At 37.9% G+C, this 25,885-nt stretch overlaps 1 protein-coding gene across 1 annotated transcript in view; it reads right to left on the reverse strand.

Annotated features, from left to right (window-relative positions):
• Positions 1 to 25,885, reverse strand: part of LOC150088193 (uncharacterized) — a 295,820-nt gene that overhangs the window by 243,686 nt on the left and 26,249 nt on the right. Inside the window, exon 3 of the mRNA XM_090370066.1 lies at positions 9,061 to 9,245. Coding sequence (XP_090226192.1) covers positions 9,061 to 9,245 — 185 coding nt within the window. The remainder of the gene's footprint in view (positions 1 to 9,060; positions 9,246 to 25,885) is intronic.

Raw genomic sequence — 25,885 nt, forward strand, 5'->3', positions numbered from 1 at the left:
CTCTTCCACTTTGCTCTCAGTTATTACAAAATCATTAAGTATCCTGCTACAATTTGATAACCTTCTGCCATTTTCAAACCTTAATAATTCCTCATGTGTGAATGTAGATGCAAAATACTCATTCAGTTTGTTTGCTATCTGAGCAGGATCATCAACAGTCGAACCATCAATGTCAAGTGGACCAATCAGATTCATCCCCTTCCTTTTAGAGTTTATATAAGTAATGAAATCCTTGCTGTTTTTCTTAGCATCTTTTGCCAAGGATTTCTTGTAATCTGCCTTTGCCTGCCGAACCTCCTTTGTGACCTGATTACAGATTAACTTATATCTGCCATAGGCTTCTGAGATTAGACTGGGGTTCGAGCCCATCACCACCAAATACGGAGGATGCAGAAAGGTCAGGGAATGACCACTGCATATCCCCGGAGCAATATGGCCTTAGTTGCTAATGCTCCTAAAAACCAAATAACAAAACAAAACAAACAAACACTAGATAGCGTAATACATAGCAGTATTAGGAATCTGTTAGCTTAGTATAGTATTATCAATTAATCAATAAAATTTATTAATCTTACTAAATTTCATTGTTAATTAAATTGTACTTAAACAGAATCGTGAACCAGACAAGAGCAGCAAAGCAACAGGTACAAAGTAGTGGGAATGCTGTAGTTTGGGGAAGAACTGAAGGGTGTAATTCTCCAAAGCATCACAGTCTAAAATAATGTGAGAAATTTGAAATATTTGCAGACCTTTCTGGAACAGGACATGATCTAGCCAAGGATGGTGTGTGTGTGTGTGTGTGTGTGTGTGTGTGTGTGTGTGTGTGTGTGTGTGTGTGTGTGTGTGTGTGTGTGTGTGTGTGTGTGTGTCCGTGCTAGGTGCAGAGAATGTGAAGAATTAGGTGCCAATTCAGCATTCTGATGGGCATCTATCAGAGTTTCTTAGATCTACCCTAAAAAATCTAAAGAAGTGCATCCAGTTGACATGGGTGGGCAATACAATGTTGAATCAGGTGTGACACAAACACTGGAAAAGGGAAAATCAGAGTAGGAGTGTGTTGTAGGCCTAATGACTCTGATGAGTACAAGGAACAGATGTGCAGAGAAATAGAGTGGGACAGTAAATCAGAATGTCTTGTAATGGAGGATTTTAGCTTTCCAGATATTGATGACTGGAACTTGTGGATTGGTCACTTGCACACTAGCAAGACTTTTGTGGATTTATTGGATGACTGTTTTCTACAGAAATGTGTTCGGGAGGAAACCAGAGGGAGTAATATTCTTGATTTGATTATCAGCAGTGATTATTCATGCATTAAGAATTTGAAGATAAAGGAACCACTAGGTGACAGTGATCACAATGTACTGATGAGGGATTTACTTAAAGATGTAACTACCATCAAGAGTAAAGGGAAGGATTTTTGCTTGCATAAAGGTGACTACAGTGGTCTCAACAGTTTTTAAAAATTCTATACAGTGAGATCAACTGATAATGTTAAAAACAGCGAATTCTAAATGGGAAGCCTTCAAATAATTAGTCTTGGAAACATATAACAGATGATACAAAGATTGGCAGGGTTGCTAATGACAATAAAGACAGTATGCTACTGCTGTTGTTGTTGTTGTTGTTTGGTTTTTAGGAGCATTAGCAACTAAGGCCATATTGCTCCAGGAATATGCGGTGGTCATTCCCTGACCTTTCTGCATCCTTCGTATTTGGTAGTGACATGCTCGAACCCTGGTCTAATCAAGAAGCGTGTGCTACGCACTGCTGCTCCTTCCCACTTGGCTATGGAGGTGCCTATGCTACTGCAACTGGATCTAGATAAGTTGAGAAAATGGGCTGAGAAGTGGCAACTGAAGTTTAACATAAGTAAACCAAAAGAAACGTACCAACTGTGTGGTACTACACTCAGGGAATTGGAGAATGAAAAAGACCTGGGGTTAATTGTGCAGTCAGATATGAAATTCTCTGAACAGTGCAAACAGGCTGCCAGAACAGGTCATGGAGTTTTGTCAATGACATATAGGAATTTTGCTAGCAGAGACAAGAAGGTGATTATTCCCTTGTATAAAGCAATGTTAATGCACACCTTGAGTACTGCGTTCAGATCTGAAGGCCTAATTTTAGGAAGGATGTAGAGTTGCTAGAATAAGTGCAAAAAATGGCAACAAGATTGGTGAGGGGAACAAAGGGATGCATTTACCAAGAAAGGCTTAAGTTCTGCAATTTGCAGCATCTGGAGACTAGGCACAAGTGAGGCAATCTGGTGCCTAGTCTCCAGATTGAGGTGCATAAAGTCTTGAATGGTTTGAGCAAGCTCAATGCTGATGGGAATCTTCGCTTGCTCAGATTACGAACCTGAGGGGGCACAGATGCAAACTGAGGAAAGATAGTTATAGAAATAGATGTGCGGAAGTTTGCCTTTAGCCAGCAAGTAGTCGATTGCCGGAACAGACTTCAATGTGTTGTTGTGGAAGTTTATAACTTAAATAAATTTAAGGCTGAACTAGACAAACATTTGGAGTGACCAAATGGGTTAAATCGGAAGGGGTTGTTTTTTTTTTTTTTTTTCAAACCAACTTTAAGCATCAATTATGACATATATTAAAGACAATGTTAACAGTCAATGAAGACAATCGCCTTCTTTTCATGAACACCAATCTGGCAAACTCCTGTAAAGCCATGAAATTAACAACTGATTTTAAACAAACATATTCACAACCTCTTTCCAAATTTGGTATGATTGTTCATACAAGGAAAAATCATAAGCTTGCTTTCTTGCATCATATACCTCAAGTACAGTAAACCCCTGCTATTCGCGGGGGTTACGTTCCTGAGAAATTCCGCGAATACCGAAAACGCGAATACTGAGTTATGGCTCCCATAGTAATAAAGGGGTTCCGTTCCAAAGTATGAAATATATAACAAAAATTAGTCTAAAATTTTGTCTGTACGTATTATGTGTACAGTATTTACCTACATAATGACTATGTACATAGACAAACGTAGAAAGTACTGAGAAAAATACAAGCATAAGGCATCGAAATGAAAATAAGAAACAATTTATTAAATGTAATACTGTACATATTTATTAGACATTTTTATTAGACAAAAACATATCAAGAACATGGGTTGCTGGGCGAAAAATAACTCATAATCGAAGTTTGTTTCTTCATTTTTTTATTGAGCTCCTTTTGAATTTCCCCGTAAAGCAAGAGTAATTGTTCTAGGTCTCGTTTAAACTTGATGCTTCTTTCCAAATTAGGATCCGTTTCTACCACCTTTTCTGAAAGTTGTATAGAGAGGCTAAAGATTTCTTTTAATGACTTACTATTTAACTGTGGTCTAACAACGTCGAGATCTTCCTCCTCAGGATCATTTTGGTTTTCATTTGACCTTGTTACTAATTCATCCAACTCTTCTATTGTAAGTTCATCTGCATGAGTCTCAATAAGTTCCTGAATGTCTGTTGCATCGATGTTTTCAAAGCCCCCGCCTTCTATTCCATGTGCGATTTCTACAATATCGGAACCAGTTCATTGACATTAGGGATTGTTTTAGCAACAACCACTTCTGGCCACAATTTTCGCCAACACGCGTTAATTGTAGATGCACTTATCTCATCAACTGATGTCTTGATGTTGATCAGACAATCTGCAATGTTATAATTTTTCCAACTTTGGCTTACAGTTAAGTCTGACTCGCTTTCCATTTTTTCAATTAAGCCAGTAAAAGTTCTCCTAACATAGTAGGACTTAAACGCAGAAATCACACCTTGGTCTAGCGGTTGTAAAAGTGATGTGGTGTTGGGTGGCAAAAACACAATTTCAACGTTTGGGTGGTCAAATTCTAGACTGCTTGAATGTCCTGGCGCGTTGTCAATAAGAAGCAGAACTTTGAAAGGCAAAGATTTTGAAGCTAAGTAACTTTCCACCTCTTGCACAAAGCTATCATTAAACCACTCTCTAAAAAGTGTAGTTGTTACCCAGGCTTTTTTATTGGATTTCCAATAAACTGGAAGATGACCTTTATTCTTTCCCTTCAAAGCACGTGGATTCTGCGATTTATACACGAGCATTGGTTTGATCATGTGTCCACTAGCGTTTGCACAAAACAAAAGAGTAAGCCTATCTTTGGAAGCTTTGAATCCAGGAGCAGATTTTTCATTTTGTGTTAAGTATGTTCTGGCTGGCATTCTCTTCCAAAACAACCCAGTTTCGTCTGCATTGAACACCTGTTCGGGAACATATCCTTTGTCCGTAATTAATTTTTTTAGTTCAGTCGGGAAACTTTCTGCAGCCACGAAATCCGCTGATGCAGACTCGCCTACCAGTTTCACATTATGAAGGCCATATCGATTTTTAAATCTTTCAAACCAACCTTTGCTGGCTAAAAAACTTATCCCGCCAGTGCTATCACCAGTTTCGCTGAAGCGCTGATAAAGGTGTTTTGCCTTTTCACGAATGATGAGTGAACTTAACGGGATTTTATTGTGAGTTCGGTCTTCTATCCACAGATTTAAAGCCTTTTCCATTTTTTCTAATTTCACATCACGAGTTACAGAGCAAATTTTTGATGCAATTAGCGCGTTTTCACGGACACTACGGCGGATTTTTTCTTCCGATTTCTTGATTGATCGCACCGTTGACTCATTGATTTTATAATGTTTGGCCACTGAGGAGACACTTTCACCATTAGAAATTTTGTCTAACAATTCAATTTTACTCGCTAATGTCATCACCTTCTTTGATCTTTTCACAATTCCCTTGTTATTCGCGGGCATATTTCTGTAGGATTAGAAAATAATTTGTCCACAATAAAGTCACTTTCTTTTAACGTTAACACGCTCGAAAATGTCTGGTTACACCAACACACTGCAAAATGGTAGATTTTCACTTTTGTAAATGTATCAATTAAAAGCAAGAGATGAAACCTTCTATGACAAGTGCATTACACATACTGAACAAGGATTAGCGTGAAACATCCGCGCTCGCAATTTTGTCACCCCCCCACCCATTGAGCGCAGGACGCTTCCTTTTTACAACTTTTAAGTTATTTTTACTCATTTTTAGGGAATAAAGCACAATTACAAAATGAGGAGGCACGCTTGATACACATAAACAAAGCTGTGAGCGTATAGCAACTGAATAAACAACGCCATAAAGGCAGAGACAACTCTATTAACACCTCATTAGCTCACATTTTACTAAAGCACATTTCTGCTTTAGTAAACAATAAAACAATAAAAACAATTTCCAGTTGCTTTCCTGCTAGTGGAATCTGTTATAAACGGGTAGTAAACTCGATCTAATTGCATTTGCGATAATACCGATAGCTGGAATTTTACGTTATTATGGTGAAATGTGTTTTTTCCTGCACTGCTATAAAAAAATAAATACATTTTCAGAATCTTCTCTTTATTCCTATGTTGGGTTCAGTTGGGGTGATTCCTGTCCGACTGCCATTTCTTGTAATCACAAAAGCGAATCGTGCATAAGCGAATTCGGTTCGTGTTATATAAGATATCGTTCCCCTGTTTATAAATCGTGTATGATCGAATTCGGGTAGTGCAAACACGTGTTATACGACGACTGACTGTACTACTCTGTGGACTAGGCAAAATGATTTTAGCCACGCCCATGTTTTGTTCATGGCGCTTTAAAATTCAAATTTTTTTAGGTTTAAATCAGCGACCGCGAATACAGATACCGCGAATAGCGGGGGTTTACTGTAATGCTAATGTTGGCTATTGTCAAGGTACTAGCCCCTTCAACTAATGCCTCCATAATCATTCCACATTCAAAGTTGGAAAGATCTCAATGACGACTCATTTTTCCTCACACAGTCAGAATCTTATGACATACATGATCTACATTCTTATATCAACCATTCACGACTTTGAGCCTTCATCAACATCACAGGGGTAAAGGAAAGGGTTTTTGCCTCCATAAAGGTGAGTACAGTGCTCTCTGGCAGTTTTTAAATTCTGTACAGTGGGATCAACTGACGATGTTACCAACAGTAAATTCTAAGTGGGAAGCGTTCAAGGAATTAATCGTGGAAGCTACTAAAAGTTTCATACCTATTAAGAAATATTGTTCAAGGTTTAGGCCTAAATGGTTATTAATGAACTAATGAGACTCGTAATAGAGAAGAAAAATGCATGGGATGCATATAAATTATCAAGCAACTCAGAAGCCTACGGCAGATATAAGTTAGTCTGTAATCAGGTGACAAAGGAGGTTAGGCAGGCAAAGGCAGATTACAAGAAATCCTTGGCAAAAGATGCTAAGAAAAACAGCAAGGATTTCTTTACTTATATAAACTCTAAAAGGAAGGGGATGAATCTGATTGGTCCACTTGACATTGATGGTTTGACTGTTGATGATCCTGCTCAGATAGCAAACAAACTGAATGAGTATTTTGCATCTACATTCACACATGAGGAATTATTAAGGTTTGAAAATGGCAGAAGGTTATCAAACTGTAGCAGGATACTTAATGATTTTGGAATAACTGAAAGCAAAGTGGAGGAGAAATTGTTGAAGTTAAACATAAGAAAAGCACCTGGGGTGGATGGGATCTATCCAGTTATATTAAAGGAGGCGGCAAAGCAACTAAGCAAACCCTTAGCCATAATTATGAGAGCTTCCTTGGACTCAGGGGAGGTTCCCATGGACTGGAGATGTGTAAATGTATCCCCAATTCACAAAGGGGGGATCGAAGGGTGACACGGGTAATTACAGACCAGTTAGTTTAACTTCTGTTCTGGGTAAAATAATGGAGTCGCTGGTTAAAGATGCATTGCAGGATCATCTAGACAAGACTGCAGAAATAATTCAGACACAGCATGGGTTTGTTAAGGGAAAGTCTTGTCTGGTAAATCTGATAGGTTATTATGATGTGGTTACAAAGGAACTGAATGCAAAATATAATTTTGATATCGTATGCTTGGATTTCAGGAAAGCTTTTGACACTGTTGCGCCTGGAAGACTATTGTACAAATTGGAGCAGAATGGTACTAAGGGTAAGTTGCTACAATGGATAAAAGGATGGTTAAGTTAGAGAAGACAGAGGGTGGTAATCAATAGGTGCTGCTCTTCGTGGACTAATGTTATTAGTGGAGTCCCACAGGGTTCGGTGTTAGGTCCACTGTTGTTTTGTATATTTATCAATGATATTGATGAAGGTATATCAGGCTTAATGTCGAAGTTTGCAGATAATACAAAGGTTGGCAGGATTGTTAATGAGAGTAAAGTAATGGCAGTGTGCTACTGCAACAGGATCTAGATAATTTGGACAGATGGGCTAAGAAGTTGCAACTGAAGTTTAACCTTGACAAATGCAAAGTACTGCATATGGGTAGAAGTAACCCCAGAGAAACGTACCAACTGTATGGTGCTACACTTAAGGTGGTAGAAAATGAAAAAGACCTGGGAGTAATTGTGCAGTCAGATATAAAGTTTTCTGAGCAATGCAGACAGGCTGCCAGGGCAGGTCATGGGGTTTTGTCAATGATATATAGGAATTTTGCTAGCAGAGAAAAGGAGGTGATTATCCCTCTGTATAAGGCAATGGTCAGGCCACGCCTTGAGTACTGCGTACAGGTCTGGAGGCCTCATTTTAGGAAGGATGTAGATTTACTTGAGCGTGTACAGAGAAGGGCAACAAGATTGGTGAGGGGAATGAAGGGATCCTCTTACCAAGAGAGGCTTAAGTTCTGCAAATTGCAGTGGCTGGAAACTAGGCACCTGCGCGGTGATCTGATTGAGGTATATAAGGCTTTGAATGGGTTGAGCACGCTGAATTCTGATGGGATCCTTCCACTTGTTCAGATTACGAACCTAAGGGGGCATAAATTCAAATTAAGAAAAGACAGATGTAGAATAGATGTGCGGAAATTTGCCTTTAGCCAGCGGGTGGTTAATTGCTGGAACAAACTTCCATCTGTCATTATGGAAGTTGATAGGTTGAATAAATTTAAGGAGGAACTGGACAGGCATTTGGAGGGAATGGTGTGATTTTTTTTTTTTTTTTTTTTTGGCTGATGCTGCATAAGCTCATACACTTGCTTTCTTGCATCACATGCCACTACTACTACTACTACTACTACAGACCAGTTCATTCCTACATAAGAGGGTGTTGCTAATACAAAGCCAACTCAAGTATATTTAAATTAAATATGTTGATATGGTGTGTGTTTCATCTGGTAGCATCCATAAACATTAGTGGCATGGTGTTTATGGAATGAAAAAAGGAAATGATAATGTCTTGCACAACACTGATAAATTCCTATATGTGCAAACTACCCATTATAATATGATCAGCCAACACTGAGATATCTTTATAGTGAAATTTGTCCATTATAATATAATCAGCCAGCATGGGACATCTCTATAGTGAAATTTACCCATTAAAATATCATCTAATCATTTTTAAATTACACTGCCACCTTCAATGATTCTTCATGATACAGAATTAGTCATTTCACAAAAACAGAAGTTCCAATAGTTCTGGCAACTCAGTATACATAGTATGAAGTCAATACAAGACAATGATATTCAGCTGAGTGTGGTGAATCCCACTCCACTGTCTGTACTGAATTCATACTAAATATGAGCAGTGATATTCACCCGGTGACATGCATACAAAATCAAACTTTTTATTTGTATGGTAAATTTACTTGTGTTAATCACGTGTCAAGTTAATCATTAATCATCATGATTGCCAGTTTAGGATTCCAGAGGTCTCTGTTGCACATTTTTGCATCATAGTCCCAGTCCCCACTAATAAACAACTGAAAAAAAATGGCAAATAAAGATATATGTGTTTGAACATTTTTGGTTCACTGGGCCCTCAAAATTTCAGGCCCTGTTGCACTATAAATCTGGCTTTGGGTGTTAAAAATTAACCCAAAAATATGCTTAGAGCACACATATTTCATTTAAAATATATAACAGTGGTACAATATTCTTCAAGAAAACTGTAAGGGGTATAAGATACAGTAAATGCATAAGTGGAGAAATTTATCAGTGTTAAATCAAAAAGGTAAATCACCTGTGTTTCTAAGAGTTATATTAACTTCACCCCAGTGAGAATCTCCACTACTAGAAAATGAAGGTAATATATTCAATAAGCATTTGTAAACATACTCTTCATCAGCTGGACGTTGGAAAAATCCTACACTTTCATTCCAGTTCACAAAAATATGCAGCTTTAAGATGGTTTTTCCATTTCTGAAACTGAATAACATACAAGTGATTATCTATGAATATATTATATTCTTAACTGAAAAAATTATAATTTTTTTGTTATCTGGTCATAATTTGGCATGACTACATAGGTCAGAGACATTTACAACTAGTCATTTTAACAAGAATATTACTATTAACTGTATTTAGTGGTCACGTGGGCTCGAACTACAGCCAACTCAAATGTGTGCACTACTGGACTCCCACAATGACCACTCAGCTTTGCAAAGCTAACAGGAGACAAGTATTTCTATCATTTTCTTCATTTATTTTTTCTAAAATCAGCCAGATTTTAACTTGCAAATAAATATCACAAATGGCCTTAGTTCTCATGGCAGAACTTCATGAACTGAAGCTATGCCTAGATATCACGCTACAGTAGAGCACCGAAAATCCGAACGTCAATAATTCAAAACGTCTGTAATTCACACGAGCCAGCATTTATTTTTTTTTATTCTGGTATAAATGCCATAAAATAATTACAATAGGCATCGGTTATTGTGATCACGTCTGCAAATTGAATTTTGAATCTATTAAATGGCAATTCTAATAAACAAAAATTGGAGGAATAATATCCACAGGATGTACAAATGAAGATATAAAGCACAAATTTACACTTTTATTACCTTACCAATTAACAAAATTAAATGATACGTGAAAATCAAAAGAATATTAACCACAGGTTAGCAAAATAAAAATAAATTTACGCTTACATACATAGCTTAATTAAGAATACTTTGTAATCTGTTATTCAACGCAGTTTGTAATTTGATATGGTTTACCAACAATTTTAGTCCAAAGTCAAGAAGTATCATGAACGAGCAGGTAAAATGGGCACGGTCTTCCTTATCCTAGACAAAGTGCCAGGACATTCTTCAGTAGAAACATTAAACAAAATAAACAACAGATTCGAGGTCGTTTCTTCCATCAAACGTTACTGCACTCCTCCAACCAATGGACTAGGGAGTCATGAAAAGTTAAGGAGAATCTACAAAAAAACAAGTCTTGCATCATTTACTTTTAGCAGAAAGCAATGAATGGCTTTTTTTGAAAAAGCTCAGTCTCAAGGACAGCTGCTACATATTAGCCAACACGTGGGAATCACTCACCATGCAGAATTTAAAAAATGCTTGGAAAAAACTGTGACCTTTTGCAGAATAAACTGTAAGAGATTAGTAGAATCGAGCTGAAGGAGATGAGGGACGAATACTGAATGAGCTAATCAACTTGCTTCAGTCAATTGCTGGGTTTGAAGTTTGCAATGAAGGTGAAGCAAGGGCGTGGATGGAAAATGATATTGATGCTACAGGGTTTCCTGTTTTAAATGAAAATGAAATTGTGAATGTAGAAGAAACTGGAGCTCCTGAAAATGACACAGACGAAGACGACAACAAAGAAAATGCCATCCACACTGGGCCTACACATGCTGAGGCATTCGCCATGCTGGTAACTGCAATGGTTGTTACGAGCAACAAACTGATTGCTGTTCAACTCAACTACTCCTCCTGAAAAGAGTGAGAGATAAAAGAAACGAAGTTTGAAAATGGTTCAGAAAAAAATAAGTAATTATTTTCGTTAAAGCCTATACGAGTGTTATGTGGCTGAAAGTCCCATTGGTTTTGTTACCTATTAATAAAAATATGTAAAATAAACTCAGTGATTTTATTTCTAAACTTACTATACCTTTTTTTCTTTAGTCTCCAGAACAGTATTTTTGATAAGTTCAAAAATCCGAACAAATCAGAAGTCTGAACTACCCCTGGTCCTAATTAGTTCGGATTATCGACACTATTGTACTTTTTAAACAAATGACATCACTGAAAAGTTAATCTGCTTTAATTTAAAAAATGAAATGCTGTTATGAAAGCTTATTTCAAGACTTCTGGTTCCAAAAACAGATAGCAGGTAGCCTCAATTAGTGAATATGAGACAATTCAGTGAAAAGGAAGTTGTTCAATGAGAGCTGCCATTTACCCACGAAGATATACAAAAATAGCAAAAACTATATGACCTAGTTAATATAAGATTATTGAAATATTCAGTGTATTTTAAAATCTGCTGGCCACAAAAACATATAATCGGACAAATACTCTTTCACATATTGGTCATATAGCTTTTTGTAATATTTGGAATAATAATTGTAATTGTTAGGAATATATCAAACAATGGGATTTTTTTTTCCTTTTTTACTAATTAAGACCATCTGCTACTTGATGGTCTTGTATTTATATACTTTATACATCTTGTTTATACTAAGTTGTCTTGTATTTTCTAATTCAGAGCAACTACTGCTTCATGAGGAACCAGAAAGTCCTTTAAAAAGGCTTTTTTGGCAGTTTCATCTTTTAAAATAGCAAACTAACCTTTCAATGATGCCATTTGTTTAAAAGTGGTGGATTACCACAGTAATACATTATCATGGTGCAACTGTGTGAATTCACTTTCTCTTGATAGAAATAATCAACAAATAAAACAGCTCATTTAAAAGAATGATTAATTAAGCTGAACATTTTTGACCAATGTGACAATCACAATGGATTTTTTAGAATAATTATTCAATAATTTTCTTTTCTTATTTCTTAATTATTCAATAAATAAATTCATTGAGTTCTTATTTCATCATTCAGATTTCAGAAATGAACAATACTTGAGCACATACAAGGTTTATTTACGTAAACAAAAAGCAACGAGACTAATTTATTGTGGGCTTCCCACAGAACATACACAATGCATGTGTGTCAGAACATACACAGTGCATGTGTATGTTCTAATACATCATGCTGTGCATTAACAATATTCATGCAAGAATTAATCTACTACTAGAATTTAAAATGATGCAAGTATTTTCTTTATGTAGTAAAAACATATCAGAAAATAATTACTATAAAAGGGCATAAGAATATATAGTAGTACAATAGTAGAACATAGTAGAATATATAGTAGTACAATAGAAGAACCTAGTAGAAAGGAGATAAATCAGAAATTGGAAATTATAGACCAATTAGCTTGTTATCCCACATCTACAAGTTGTTCACAAGAGTCATTACTAACAGATTAGAAAGAATACTTGATGAGAATCAACCAAAAGAGCAAGCTGGCTTTAGGACAGGATTCTCAACTATGGATCACCTTCATGTAATATCACAGCTAATGGAGAAAGCAAATGAATATAAAACACCATTATGCCTGACATTTGTGGATTATGAAAAGGCATTTGACTCCATACAGCATAAGGCAATGTTTCGGGCACTGGAAAGACAAGGCATAGATACCCCATATATTATGATTTTGAAGAAAATATATGAGAGTGCTACCTCCTTTATTAGACTAGACAAAGACAGTAGCAAATTTAAAATTCAGAAAGGAGTTCGACAAGGAGACACAATATCTCCGAAGCTGTTTACTGCTGCCCTTGAGGAAGCTTTCAGAAGATTAGACTGGTCGCAGAAAGGAGTCAATGAGAACGGAGAGTACCTAAACCATTTACGATTTGCAGATGACATTGTGGTTATAAGCCACGATCCCAAAGAATTAGAGGAAAATCTTAATCAGTTATGCACAGTTAGTAAGGATTTTGGACTAAAGATGAATATGGCTAAAACAAAAGTAATGATGAACAAGTATGCCACGAAAAGGGAAATAATGATTGAAGGAGCAGTAATTGAAAAGGTGGAGTCATATACTTATCTGGGACAAGTTATTAGCTGTAATAATGATAAATGGCTGGAAGTCAAGAGAAGAATAAATTTTGGATGGATAGCATTCAGGAAATATAGTCACATACTGAAGAGCAATATCCCAGTTTGTCTGAAACGTAAAATAATGAATCAATGTATACTCCCCACCATGACTTAGGGAAGTGAAACTTGGGCACTCACCAAAAGAATGGAAGAGAAGCTGAGAACTACACAGCGAAGAATGGAACGAATTATATTGGGAATCAGACTGTTAGATAAGAAGAGAAACACATGGATTAGGCAGCAAACTCAAGTAAAGGACATTCTTATCAAAACTAAAGAACTAAAATGGTCTTGGGCAGGACACATAGCTCGAAGACATGATGACAGATGGACTAAGAAAATAACAGTATCCAAGAGGAGCTAGAAGAAAACCTGGAAGGCAAAGTCGGAGATGGATAGATGAAATTCATGAGTTTTTGGGTAGTAAATGGATGGCCAGTGCTCAAAACAGAAGGAACTGGAAGGTTGCTGGAGAGGCCTTCATCCTGCAGTGGATTGAAAATGGCTGATGATGATGATGATGATGAGTAGAACATACAGAACATTTAGTACCACGTATTGGTTGATGACTGAAAAGCTACTTGTCGATGTCACGGTTGAATTACTGTAGCCAAATTTTTGAGAAATACATGCAAAGGAAAATTCCTGAAAAGAAGCAGAAAGGATAAATGAGGAAGAGAAAAAGAGATGCCAGTTTAGAAGAACAGTGCCTGTGAAAATTTATACAGAAAGGGCATGCAGCAGTAGTAACTAAATTTGTACAGGGATGGACAGGGTTTGTTAAGAGAAGGGCCATTAGTTAACCTAATTGTCCTCTTAGCATTAGCATTAGTAGAGGCATTTGATGCAAAAAAGCAAACTTATGCAGCATCAGCCAAAAAATAAATAAATAAATAAATAAAAATTTAAAAAAATAATAAATAAATAAAAAAAAAATAAATAAAAAATAACCACTTCCACTTCACCTCTGTTCATTTGAAATACCTGTCCAGCTGAACCTTAAACTTATTTAGGCTATCAACTTCCACGACAAGGGATGGAAGTCCGTTCCACCAACCAACCACCTGCTGGCTAAAGGCAAATTTCCTCACGTCTATCCTACATCTGTCTTTTCTCAATTTGGTTTTATGCCCTCTCAGGTGATTATTCTGAGCAAGAGGAAGAATCCCATTAGCATTCAGCATGCTCAAGCCATTCAAGGCTTTATACACCTTTATCAGATCACCTCGCCAGTGCCTAGTCTCCAGACACTGTGATTTGCAAAACTTAAGCCTTTCTTCGTAAGAGCACCCCTTTGTTCCATTCACTAATCTTGTTGCCCTTCTCTGTACTCGTTCCAGCATCTCTACATCCTTCTTGAAATGAGACCTCCAGGCCTGTATACAGTACTTCAGGCGTGGTCTGATCATTGCCTTATACAAGGGAATAATCACCTCCTTATCCCTGCTAGAAAAATTCCTATATATCATCAACAATACACCATGAGCTACTCTTGCAGCCCGTCTGCACTACTCAGAAAACTTCATATCTGCCTGCACAACCACCCCCAGGTCCCTTTCATTCTCTACCACTGTCAGTGTAGTACCACAGCGTTGATACATTGCGTTGGGGTTGCTTTTTCCCATATGTAGTACTTTACATTTGTCAATGTTAAACTTCATTTGCCACCTCGAAGCCCATCTGCTCAACCTTTCCAGATCCTGTTGCAGTAGCATAGTGTCAGTAGTATCCTTGACAACCCTGCCAACCTTCGTATCATCTGCAAACTTGGACATTAAGCTTGATATATCATCATCAATATCATTTATAAATACAGAAAACAATAATGGACCGAATACTGAACCCTGAGGGACTCCACTAATAACATTAATCCACGATGAGCAGTGTCCATTGATTACCACTCTCTGTCTTTTTCCCCTCAACCACCCCTTTATCCATAGCAGCAATTTGCCTCCAATGCCACACTGCTCCAATTTGTGCAGCAGTCTTCCATGTGCAACAGTATCAAAAGCCTTTCTAAGATCCAAGTATATAATATCAAAGTTATTCCCTGCATCCAGTTTTTTTGTGACTGCATCATAGTATCCAATCAAATTGGTCAGGCAAGACTTCCCCTTAACAAAACCATGCTGTGTCTGAGCTATGACTGAAGTCTTGTCTAGATTATCCTGCAGTGCTTCTTTAACCAATGCCTCCATTAATTTTCCAGGAACAGAAGTTAAACTAACAGGTCTATAATTATTTGTGTTGCCCTTTGTGAATAGGGGTTACATTTGCACATCTCCAGTCCATGGGTACTTCCCCTGAGTCCAAGGAAGCTCTCATAATTATGGCTAAGGGTTTGCTTACTTCCTTTAATATAACTGGATAGATCCCATCCACCCCAGGTGCCTTTCTTCTATTTATCTTCAACAATTTCTCCTCCACTTTACTCTCAGTTATTACAAGATTCTCTAGCTTACTGCCAGAGTTGAATACACCTCTGGCATTCCCCTCGCTGAATAACTCCTCATGTGTGAATGTCGATGCAAAATATTCATTCAGTTTGTTAGCTACCTGAGCAGGATCATCAACAGTTGACCCATCGATATCAAGTGGACCAATCTGATTCATCCCCTTCCTTCTAGACTTTACATAAGTAAAGAACTCTTTGCTGTTTTTCTTTGCATCCCTTGTAATCTGCCTTCGCCTGCCTAACCTCCTTTGTAACTTGGTTACAGATCAACTTGTATCTATCATAGGCTTCTGTGTCACGTGTTAATTTTTATGTATCCCATGCATTTTTCTTCTCTGTCTTATTTCTCATTAGTTCATCTGACATCCATTTAGGCCTAAACCTTGAACAATATTTCTTAGTTGGTATGTAAAGCCTAGTAGCTTCCAAGATAAGTTCTTTGAATGCTTCCCATTTTGCATTTGCTGTTGGTAACATCATCAGTTGGTCCCACTGTATAGAATTTAAATACTAACTCAGTCCATCATAGTTGCCTTTAAGAAAGCAATAACCCTTCCCTTTACCCCTAATGGTAGTTACCTCTTTGAGTAAATCCCACTTCAGCACACTGTGATCACTGCCACCTAGTGGTTCATTTATCTGCAGATTCTTAATGCATGAAGAATCACTGCTGATAATCAAATCAAGAGTATTACTCCCTCCAGTTGCCTCCCAAACATGCTTATGTAGAAAACAATCATCCAATAAATCCACAAAAGCCTTGCTAGTGTGTGAGTGACCAGCCCCCAAATTCCAGTCAATATCTGGGAAATTAAAATCCCCCATTATAAGACTCTCTGATTTACTGGCCCCCTCTATTTCCCCGTACAGTTTCTTATTATACTCGTCAGAGTCATTAGGCCTATAGCACACTCCTACTCTCAATTTTGATCTCCCAATGCTTATGTCACACCAAACTGACTCGACACTGCACTCTCCAGCAATGTCGACTGGCTTCACTTCCTTGGATTTTATGTATTTCTTAACTAATAGCATAACCCCTCCTTCCTTCCTACCCTGTCTATCCTTTCTGTAGACATTGTACTCCCCAAATTCCAGTTCTGCATTGCTTATATCTGTGTGACACCACGTCTCTGAAATCCCCACAATATCTGCCTTTGATGTTTTGAGCAATACCTCAAATTCATCAAATTTATTTACTAAACTCCTAACACTGGTGTACACGCAAGTATACATGCACCTGTTCTTTTTCTTAGCTACCCTAACACAACCTATGTGTTTATTTGTATCCCAATGATTCCCAGCAGTCTCTGAACTATGCTACATCTTATTTTCCAGGCTGCGGCTCATTCCAATAGAAGCAGTGCAAGAATCACTTTCACCTCTGCCAGTGGCTACTGTTAATCTATTAGTCCTTGTATCCCCCCAATCTAGCAGTTTTCTGACCCACCTAACACTGCCTCGATAGCATCAGCACACATTCTTGCCCCCTTTCTATTTAAGTGTATCCCATCCGTGTAGAAACAGTTTCTCCTGTTAACAAGTACAGACCAGGCTGAAAAAAATTCTACCCCTTGAGCCTTGCACAATCCTTCCAGGGCCGAATTGATTGACAGGGCTCTCAACATATACTCTCTCCTATCGCGTCTGGGCAGAATTGCAGACACTTTCAAATTCAACCCTAATTCACTGCTTTTTTTCAACAGTGACCTGTACTTGTTAAGTAATTCCGCCGGTCTCCTACTCTTAATATCATTAGTGCCAACGTGTACAACTATATCACTTTTTGTGCCCTTAAAAGATGATATCTGCTCTACAACGTCATCAACCTTTGCCCCTGGCAGACATACCCTGGTCTTGTTCCACCTATCCTTTTTACAAAGCATGTTTCCCGTTTCCCTGACAATAGAGTCACCAACAACTACTAGTTCCTTTGGGACCAGCGCATTCTGCCTTGGGGACTGCCGCTGTGTTGCGCGATGACCAAGTACAAGCTCTGGCATTGGTGTGGGCAGCTGAGAGCTTGATGTGCCCCTCACTTTTAATGCTTCGAGGGCATCCACCCTGTCCTTCAAGCTCTCACATAGGCCCATAACAATGCTGAGTTGTCGCCTGATTTCCTTACACTCCTTGCATCGCGCACACACAAAGACATCCCCCATGGCAGTATCATGTCCCGTACCTGACTGCTCCACAAATATCAAGCAATTAGTGCATTTTAATAGGCTGTGATTCAGAGGGCAAATGCCCCCCCCCCCCTCAGTTCTCCCCTGAGTCACAGCACTCCCATTAGCTTGAGCCTTTTGCTTTGCTGCTCTGGTCAGAGTCATGATTTCGATTTAATTTCAATTTCAGTACAAAATTAAAACCCTAAACTTATATCTCAACATAGTTATAACGCTATATTTATGTTCCAGTATCGAGTGTTATCTACAAAATCCCTTTATATAACTTCCGTATCAAGTTAAGTATTAATTATTTATTTTTTACTAATTATTTATGTTACGTAACCCAAGTCGTTATATGTATAGTTAAAAGTACAATTTAATTGACAATGAAATTCAACAAGATTAATTATCTGATTAATTGACAATATTATGTGCTATACTATACTATATTATGCTTATGCTATCTATTTCGAGATATTTTGTATCGCGTAGCAATGGCGGCTATTTACGAACGGTAAACACGTGGATTTGATACCCTTTCCGATACTAAGTAATACCTACAAAATCTCTATCTAAGTTACTTTAATCTAAGTATCGTAAATAAGAATATAAAACTACTCTAGAAAATAAGTGCCAATTTAACTTAGGCAATTTAAGCTAATAAAACAGAAAATAAATCAGAAAAAACTTCTCTGTTCCAGGAGCGGTAAAAATGTACGTCCGCACAGGGTCACTGTGCGGACGTACATTTTTCTATTTTCTGCAGACGTACTAGATCACTTGCCCAGAAGAGCAAGTGACCTAGACAAGGTCACTTACTCTTCTGGGCAAGTGACCTATATTTATGTTGTCTAGAAATCTGAGTGAGTGTTATCAAAGAGGGGCCTTCACCTCGTTCTTAAATGCCTCTGCTGCATCTTTTTTTCCATTTGCTGCTTTCTCTTTTGGAGAAACACCGTGCAGTTAGCTAATCTGACCTTGATCTGGAAAATTCTTTGTTAAAGCCTTGTGAATGTGTTGTCGAGTGAGAGTATCAAAGAGAAAGTGAAACTATTTGTCGCAAGTGAACTGCTGAATAAATGGCAGCTTGTGGCAGGCATCTGGTGGTTATGGCACTGTGTAAAAACACATAAGACAGTGTATTGTTAATTTTTTTATGATATATCTAAAAAAAAGATTGCTAGAGAGAGAGAGAGAGAGAGAGAGAGAGAGAGAGAGAGAGAGAGAAAGTGAGTGAGTGAGAGAGTTGTTATTGTTATTTGTTTTTTAGGAGCATTAGCAACTAAGGCCATATTGCTCCGGGATATGCAGTAGTCATTCCCTGACCTTTCCGCATCCTCCATATTTGGTGGTCACGGGCTCGAACCCTGGTCTAATCAAGAAACGTGTTCTATGCACTGCTGCTCCTGCCTACACGGCTATGGAGGTGCCGGGAGAGAGAGAGAGAGAGAGAGAGAGAGAGAGAGAGAGAGAGAGAGAGAGAGAGAGAGAGAGAGAGAGAGAAAGTGAGTGAGAAAGTGAGTGAGTGAATGAGAGAGAGAGAGAGAGAGAGAGAGAGAGAGAGAGAGAGAGAGAAAATAATAGCAGGTTTCAGATGTAGCCTCTATTAATTAGTTTTTCTCAAATTATTTTAACTGTGTAATATTTAAGTCAAAGTAAAAAAACTCTTAAACGAAAAAACTAAGTTTATAGTGTAAAAGGGCATCATTTTATCTGTATCTCATAAGAGATACTTAACAATAGTCTTCTCTTTTAGTGAAGCGTTACTTATTTGAGGTAGTGCAATACATGGCAACTCGTGGAGGATGAGCACAATATGAGATACAGATAAAATGATGCCCTTTTACACTACAAATGTAGTTTTTTTCGTTTAAGAGTTTTCTATGGTGTATTAACACCAATATTATATAGACTGTGTAATATGTACAGAGTGCATCAAAATTTTGGAATCACAGGCATTAATTATGGAAAATTCATAACCATAATATGCAACTAATAATATGCAACTAAATACTTCTGTTCTTATTCAGAATATAGCCCATTGATAACAGAAACAATTTTGGGTCATATCTTGTTACTTGTTAGTTTACTTTATAGATTTTGGAGAATAGTTCTTAAAAGAAGATTGGCTCTTGTTTTCACAGTAAAGTAGTTTTTTATATTTATACAAGGTATTTTTTATTTATATGACAGTAAGATGAACAAACCTATATCAAACACAGGACCTTTTCACCTTTCATTTGTATTCAGTTTTGGAAGCACCCAGTGGTGAGCTGTGAATATTTTAACAATAGGCTTGCAGTTTTGCTGATGTTTTGATGTGAAACATCCATGGTGATTCCTTCCGAGTAAATCTGATCTGTCACAGAAGTGACATCATCTGGGGCTTCCACCAGAGGCGCTTCCCACGTTCACACTACTAGTCTGAGCTGAGCACTCGCTAGTAGTGTGATTAGACCATGTGACGCATTTTTCATGACCGATATGATATCTCAAGTCAGCCTGGTCATCATACCCCCCTTTACGATGATACTTGGATATAATAGTGTCTTGGGTTCTAACCTTTTAGAATTTTTGAACAGTATGAAGTCACAATCATACTTTCTGAAATAAGTATGATTACAACAATACAGTCCTATGACTGCAACAATACAAATATTTGTCAACAATTTATTTTTACATCTCGCATTTTCGCAACATTTCATTGTTAGGTGCCCCTAACAGCTGTGTATGTCGTTTCAACTACAAGATCAGTACTTCAATTGATGATGTTTTCTAGAGACATTTAGATATGTTGCAATTGCAAGTATACATCTCTTACTTTAGTTACCATAAATCCATTATATCTTGTCTTCCAGAAATTATGAATTTGCCATTGTTCAATAAAATATTTACAATAGAAAAGTTCTTTTATTTCGTAATCAAAATACTTAAAAGAAACAAGAAGGATTCACATAAAACCATCTACCGCACATGCTCGGCACACGTAGAAGATGGTTTTATGTATTGTAAATATTTTATTGCCACTTTTTTATTCATCTTTTTTTTTTTTTAACAACTAGAGAAATATAATGGATACATTTTTTTTTTAATGATAAAATTTTAATATTTCGAATAAAAAATAACATGAAATATTTCCCATATCACAAATAACAAAAACTATCACAAAACGTTCTACAATATAAAAACAAATTTTACATAAAAAAGCACTCTTCTAGAAACGGTACACAAAAATCAGATTACATGAAAAAAATATTAATTTATTCTAAAAATTGACATATAGAATTTACTTCTTTATTAATATTTGTTGTTGATCTTCTGCTTTGCTCAATAGCGATGATTACAAAAGAATGAGGTATTAAGGTATTGCTCAACACATCAAAGGCAGATATTGTTGAGATTTCAGAGACGTGGTGTCACACAGATATAAGAAATGCAGAACTGGAATTTGGGGAGTACAATGTGTACAGGAGGGATAGACGGGATAGGAAGGGAGGAGGGGTTATGCTATTAGTTAAGAAACACATAAGATCCAAGGAAGTGAAGCCAGTCGTCATCGCTGAACAGTGCAGTGTCCAGTCAGTTTGGTGTGACATAAGCATTGAAAAATCAAAATTGAGAGTATGAGTGTGTTATAGGCCTAATGACTCTGACGAGTATAATAAGAAACTGAACAGGGAAATAGTGTGGGCCAGTAAACACAGAGTCTTATAATGGAGGATTTTAATTTCCCAGATATTGACTGGAATTTGTGGGTTGGTCACTCACACACTAGCAAGGCTTTTGGAAATTTATTGCATCATTGTTTTCTACATCAGCATGTTTGAGAGGCAACTAGAGGGAGTAATACTCTTGATCTGATTATCAGTAGTGATTCTTCATGCATTAAGAATCTGCAGATAAAGGAACCACTATGTGACAGTGATCACACTGTGCTGAAGTGGGATTTACTCAAAGAGGTAACTACCATCAGGGGTAAAGGGAAGGGTTTTTGCTTTCGTAAAGGTGACTACGGTGGTCTGAGACAGTATTTAATTCTAGACGGTGGGACCAACTGATGATGTTAACAACAGCAAATTCAAAATGAGAAGCATTCAAAGAATTAATCTTGGAAGCTACTAGGCTTTACATACCAACTAAAAATATATTGTATGGCCTAAATGGATGTAGGATGAACTAATGAGACATTGTTGTTGTTTGGCTTTTAGGAGCATTGGCAACTAAGTCCATATTGCTCCAGGAATATGCTGTGGTCATTCCCTGACCTTTCCGCATCCTCCGTTTTTGGTGGTCACTGGCTCGAACTCAGGCCTAATCAAGAAGAGTGTGCTATGCACTACTGCTCCTGTCCACCTGGCTACGGAGGCGCCCTAATGAGATATATGGCAGAGAAGAAAAAGTCATGTGATACATATAAATTAATGGGTGACATGGCAGATTATGACTGATATAAGCTGCTCTGTAACCAAGTCACAAAGGAGATTAGGCAGGCAAAGGCATATTATGAGAAATCCTTGGCAAAGGATGCAAAGAAAAACAACAAAAAGTTCTTTACCTCTGTAAACTCCAGAAGGAAAGGGATGAATCAGATTGGGCCACTCGATTTGATGGTTCAACTGTTGACCGTACATTTAAATGATCCTACTCAGGTGGCTAACAAACTAAATGAGTATTTTGCATCTACATTCACCCATGAGGAGTTATTTAGGGAGGGGAATGCCAGAGGTGAGTTAAACTCTGGCAGCAAGCTAGATGATTTTGTAATAACTGAGAAGATAGTGGAGGAGAAATTGTTGAAGATAAACATAAAAAAGGCACCTGGGGTGGAAGAGATCTATCCAATTATATTAACGGAGGCAGCAAAAGAAGTAAGCAAACCTTTAGACATAATTATGAGAGCTTCTTTGGACTCAGAGGAGGTACCCATGGACTGGAGATGTGCAAATGTGATCCCAATTCACAAAGGAGGATCAAAGGCTGACACAAGTAATTATAGACCTGTTAGTTTAACTTCTCTTCCAGGAAATTAATGGAGGCACTGGTTAAAGAAGCACTGCAGGATCATCTAGACAAGACTTCAGTTATGGCACGGACACAGCATGGTTTTGTTAAGGGAAAGTTTTGCCTGACCAATTTGATTGCATACTATGATGTGGTCACAAAGGAACTGGATGCACGGAATAACTTTGATATCATATATTTGGATCATAGAAAGGCTTTTGATAGTGTTCCACATGGAAAACTGCTGAACAAATTGGAGCAGTGTAGCACTGGAGGCAAATTGCTGCTATGGATAAAGTGATGGTTGAGTGGAAGAAGACATAAAGTGATAATCAATGGACACTGCTCATCGTTGACTAATGTTATTAGAGGAGTCATTCAGGGTTCAGTGTTGGATCCATTTTTGTTTTCTGTATTTATAAATGATATTAATGATGGTATATCAAGCTTAATGTCCAAAAACTACTAGTTCCCAAAGGAACTAGTAGTTGTTGGTGACTCTATTGTCAGGGAAACGGGGAACATGCTTTGTAAAAAGGATAGGTGGAACAGGTCCAGGGTATGTCTGCCAGGGGCAAAGGTTGATGACGTTGTAAAGCAGATATCATCTTTTAAGGGCACAAAAGGTGATATAGTTGTAGACCTTGGCACTAATGATATTAAGAGTAGGAGACCGTAGTCTGTAGTTTTCCGACCCACGGGGACCGTGGGTCGGAAAACTGCTAGCTTGGGGGGGAGACAAAGACGAATAGATTAACAGTAGCCACTGGCAGAGGTGAAAGAGATTCTTGCACTGCTTCAATTAGAATGAGAAGAAGCCTGAAAAACAAGATGCAGGATATTTCAGAGACGGCTGGGAGTCATTGCGGTACAAGTAAACAGATGGGTTGTGTTAGGGTAGCTAAGAATAGAAATAGGTGCATGTATACTTGCGTGTACACCAATGCTAGGAGTTTAGTAAATAAATTTGATGAATTTGAGGTATTGCTCAAAACATCAAAGGCAGATATTGTTGGGATATCAGAGATGTGGTGTCACACAGACATAAGGAATGCAGAACTGGAATTTGGGGAGTACAACGTCTACAGAAAGGATAGACTGGAGAGGAAGGGAGGAGGGGTTATGCTATTAGTTAAGAAATACATAAAATCCAAGGAAGTGAAGCCAGCGGACCTTGCTGAACAGTGCAGTGTCGAGTCAGTTTGGTGTGACATAAGCATTGGGAGATCAAAATTGAGAGTAGGAGTGTGCTATAGGCCTAATGACTCTGATGAGTATAATAAGAAACTGTACAGGGAAATAGAGTGGGCCAGTAAATCAGAGAGTCTTATAATGGGAGATTTTAATTTCCCAGATATTGACTGAAATTTGGGGGCTGGTCACTCACACACTAGCAAGGCTTTTATGGATTTACTGGATGATTGTTTTCTACATCAGCATGTTCGGGAGGCAACTAGAGGGAGGAATACTCTTGATTTGATTATCAGCAGTGATTCTTCATGCATTAAGAATCTGCAGATAAATGAACCACTAGGTGGCAGTGATCACAGTGTGCTGAAGTGGGATTTACTCAAAGAGGTAACTACCTTTAGGGGTAAAGGGAAGAGTTATTGCTTTCGTAAAGGCGACTATGATGGACTGAGACAGTATTTAAATTCTATACAGTGGCACCAACTGATGATGTTACCAACAGCAAATGCAAAATGGGAAGCATTCAAAGAACTTATCTAGGAAGCTACTAGGCTTTACATACCAACTAAGAAATATTGTTCAAGGTTTAGGCCTAAATGGATGTCAGATGAACTGATAAGGCATATGGTAGAGAAGAAACATGCATGGAATACATACAAATTAACACATGACACAGAAGCCTATGATAGATACAAGTTGATCTGTAACCAAGTTACAAAGGAGGTTAGGCAGGCGAACGCAGATTACAAGAAATCTTTGGCAAGCGATGCAAAGAAAAACAGCAAAGAGTTCTTTACTTATGTAAACTCTAGAAGGAAGGGGATGAATCAGATTGGTCCACTTGATATCGATGGGCCAACTGTTGATGATCCTGCTCAGGTAGCTAACAAACTAAATGAATATTTTGCATCGACATTCACACATGAGGAGTTATTTAGCGAGGGGAAAGCCAGAGGTGTATTCAACTCTAGCAGTAAGCTAGAGAATCTTGTAATAACTGAGATTAAAGTGGAGGAGAAATTGTTGAAGATAAACACAAGAAAGGCACCCGGGGTGGATTGGATCTATCCAGTTATATTAAAGGAGGCAGCAAAGGAAGTAAGCAAACCCTTAGCCATAATTATGAGAGCTTCCTTGGGCTCAGGGGAAGTACCCACAGACTGGAGATGTGCAAATGTCACCCCAATTCACAAAGGAGGATCAAAGGCTGACACAAGTAATTATAGACCTGTGAGTTTAACTTCTGTTCCAGGAAAATTAATGGAGGCACTAGTTAAAGAAGCACTGCAGGATAATTTGGACAAGACTTCAGCTATAGCTCGGACACAGCATAGTTTTGTTAAGGGGTAGTCATGCCTGACCAATTTGATTGGATACTATGATGCAGTCACAAAGAAACTGGATGCAGAGAATAACTTTGATATTATATACTTGGACCTTAGAAAGGCTTTTGATACTGTTGCACATGGAAGACTGCTGCACAAATTGGAGCAGTGTGGCATTGGAGGCAAATTGCTGCTGTGGATAAAGGGGTGGCTGAGGGGGAGAAGACAGAGAGTGGTAATCAATGGACACTGCTCATTGTGGACTAATGTTATTAGTGGAGTCTCTCAGGGCTCAATGTTGGGTCCATTATTGTTTTCTGTATTCATAAATGATATTGATGAGGGTATATCAAGCTTAATGTTGAAGTTTGCAGACGATACAAAGGTAGGCAGGGTTGTCAAGGACACTACTGACACTCTGCTGCTGCAACAGGATCTGGAAAGGTTGAGCAGATAGGCTGAGAGGTTGCAAATGAAGTTTAACATTGACAAATGTAAAGTACTACACATGGGAAACAGCAACCCCAGAGCAACGTATCAACTCTGTGGTACTACACTGACAGTGGTAGAGAATGAAAGGGACCTGGGGGTGGTTGTGCAGGCACATATGAAGTTCTCTGAGCAATGCAGACGGGCTGCAAGAGTAGCTCATGGTGTATTGTTAATGATATATTGGAATTTTTCTAGCAGGGATAAGAAGGTGATTATTCCCTTGTATAAGGCAATGGTCAGGCCACACCTAGAGTACTGT

Source organism: Mastigoproctus giganteus, chromosome 3, assembly GCF_048544385.1.
Source record: "Mastigoproctus giganteus isolate SK-2022 chromosome 3, ASM4854438v1, whole genome shotgun sequence".
In the NCBI taxonomy this organism is placed as follows: Eukaryota; Metazoa; Arthropoda; class Arachnida; order Uropygi; family Thelyphonidae; genus Mastigoproctus; species Mastigoproctus giganteus.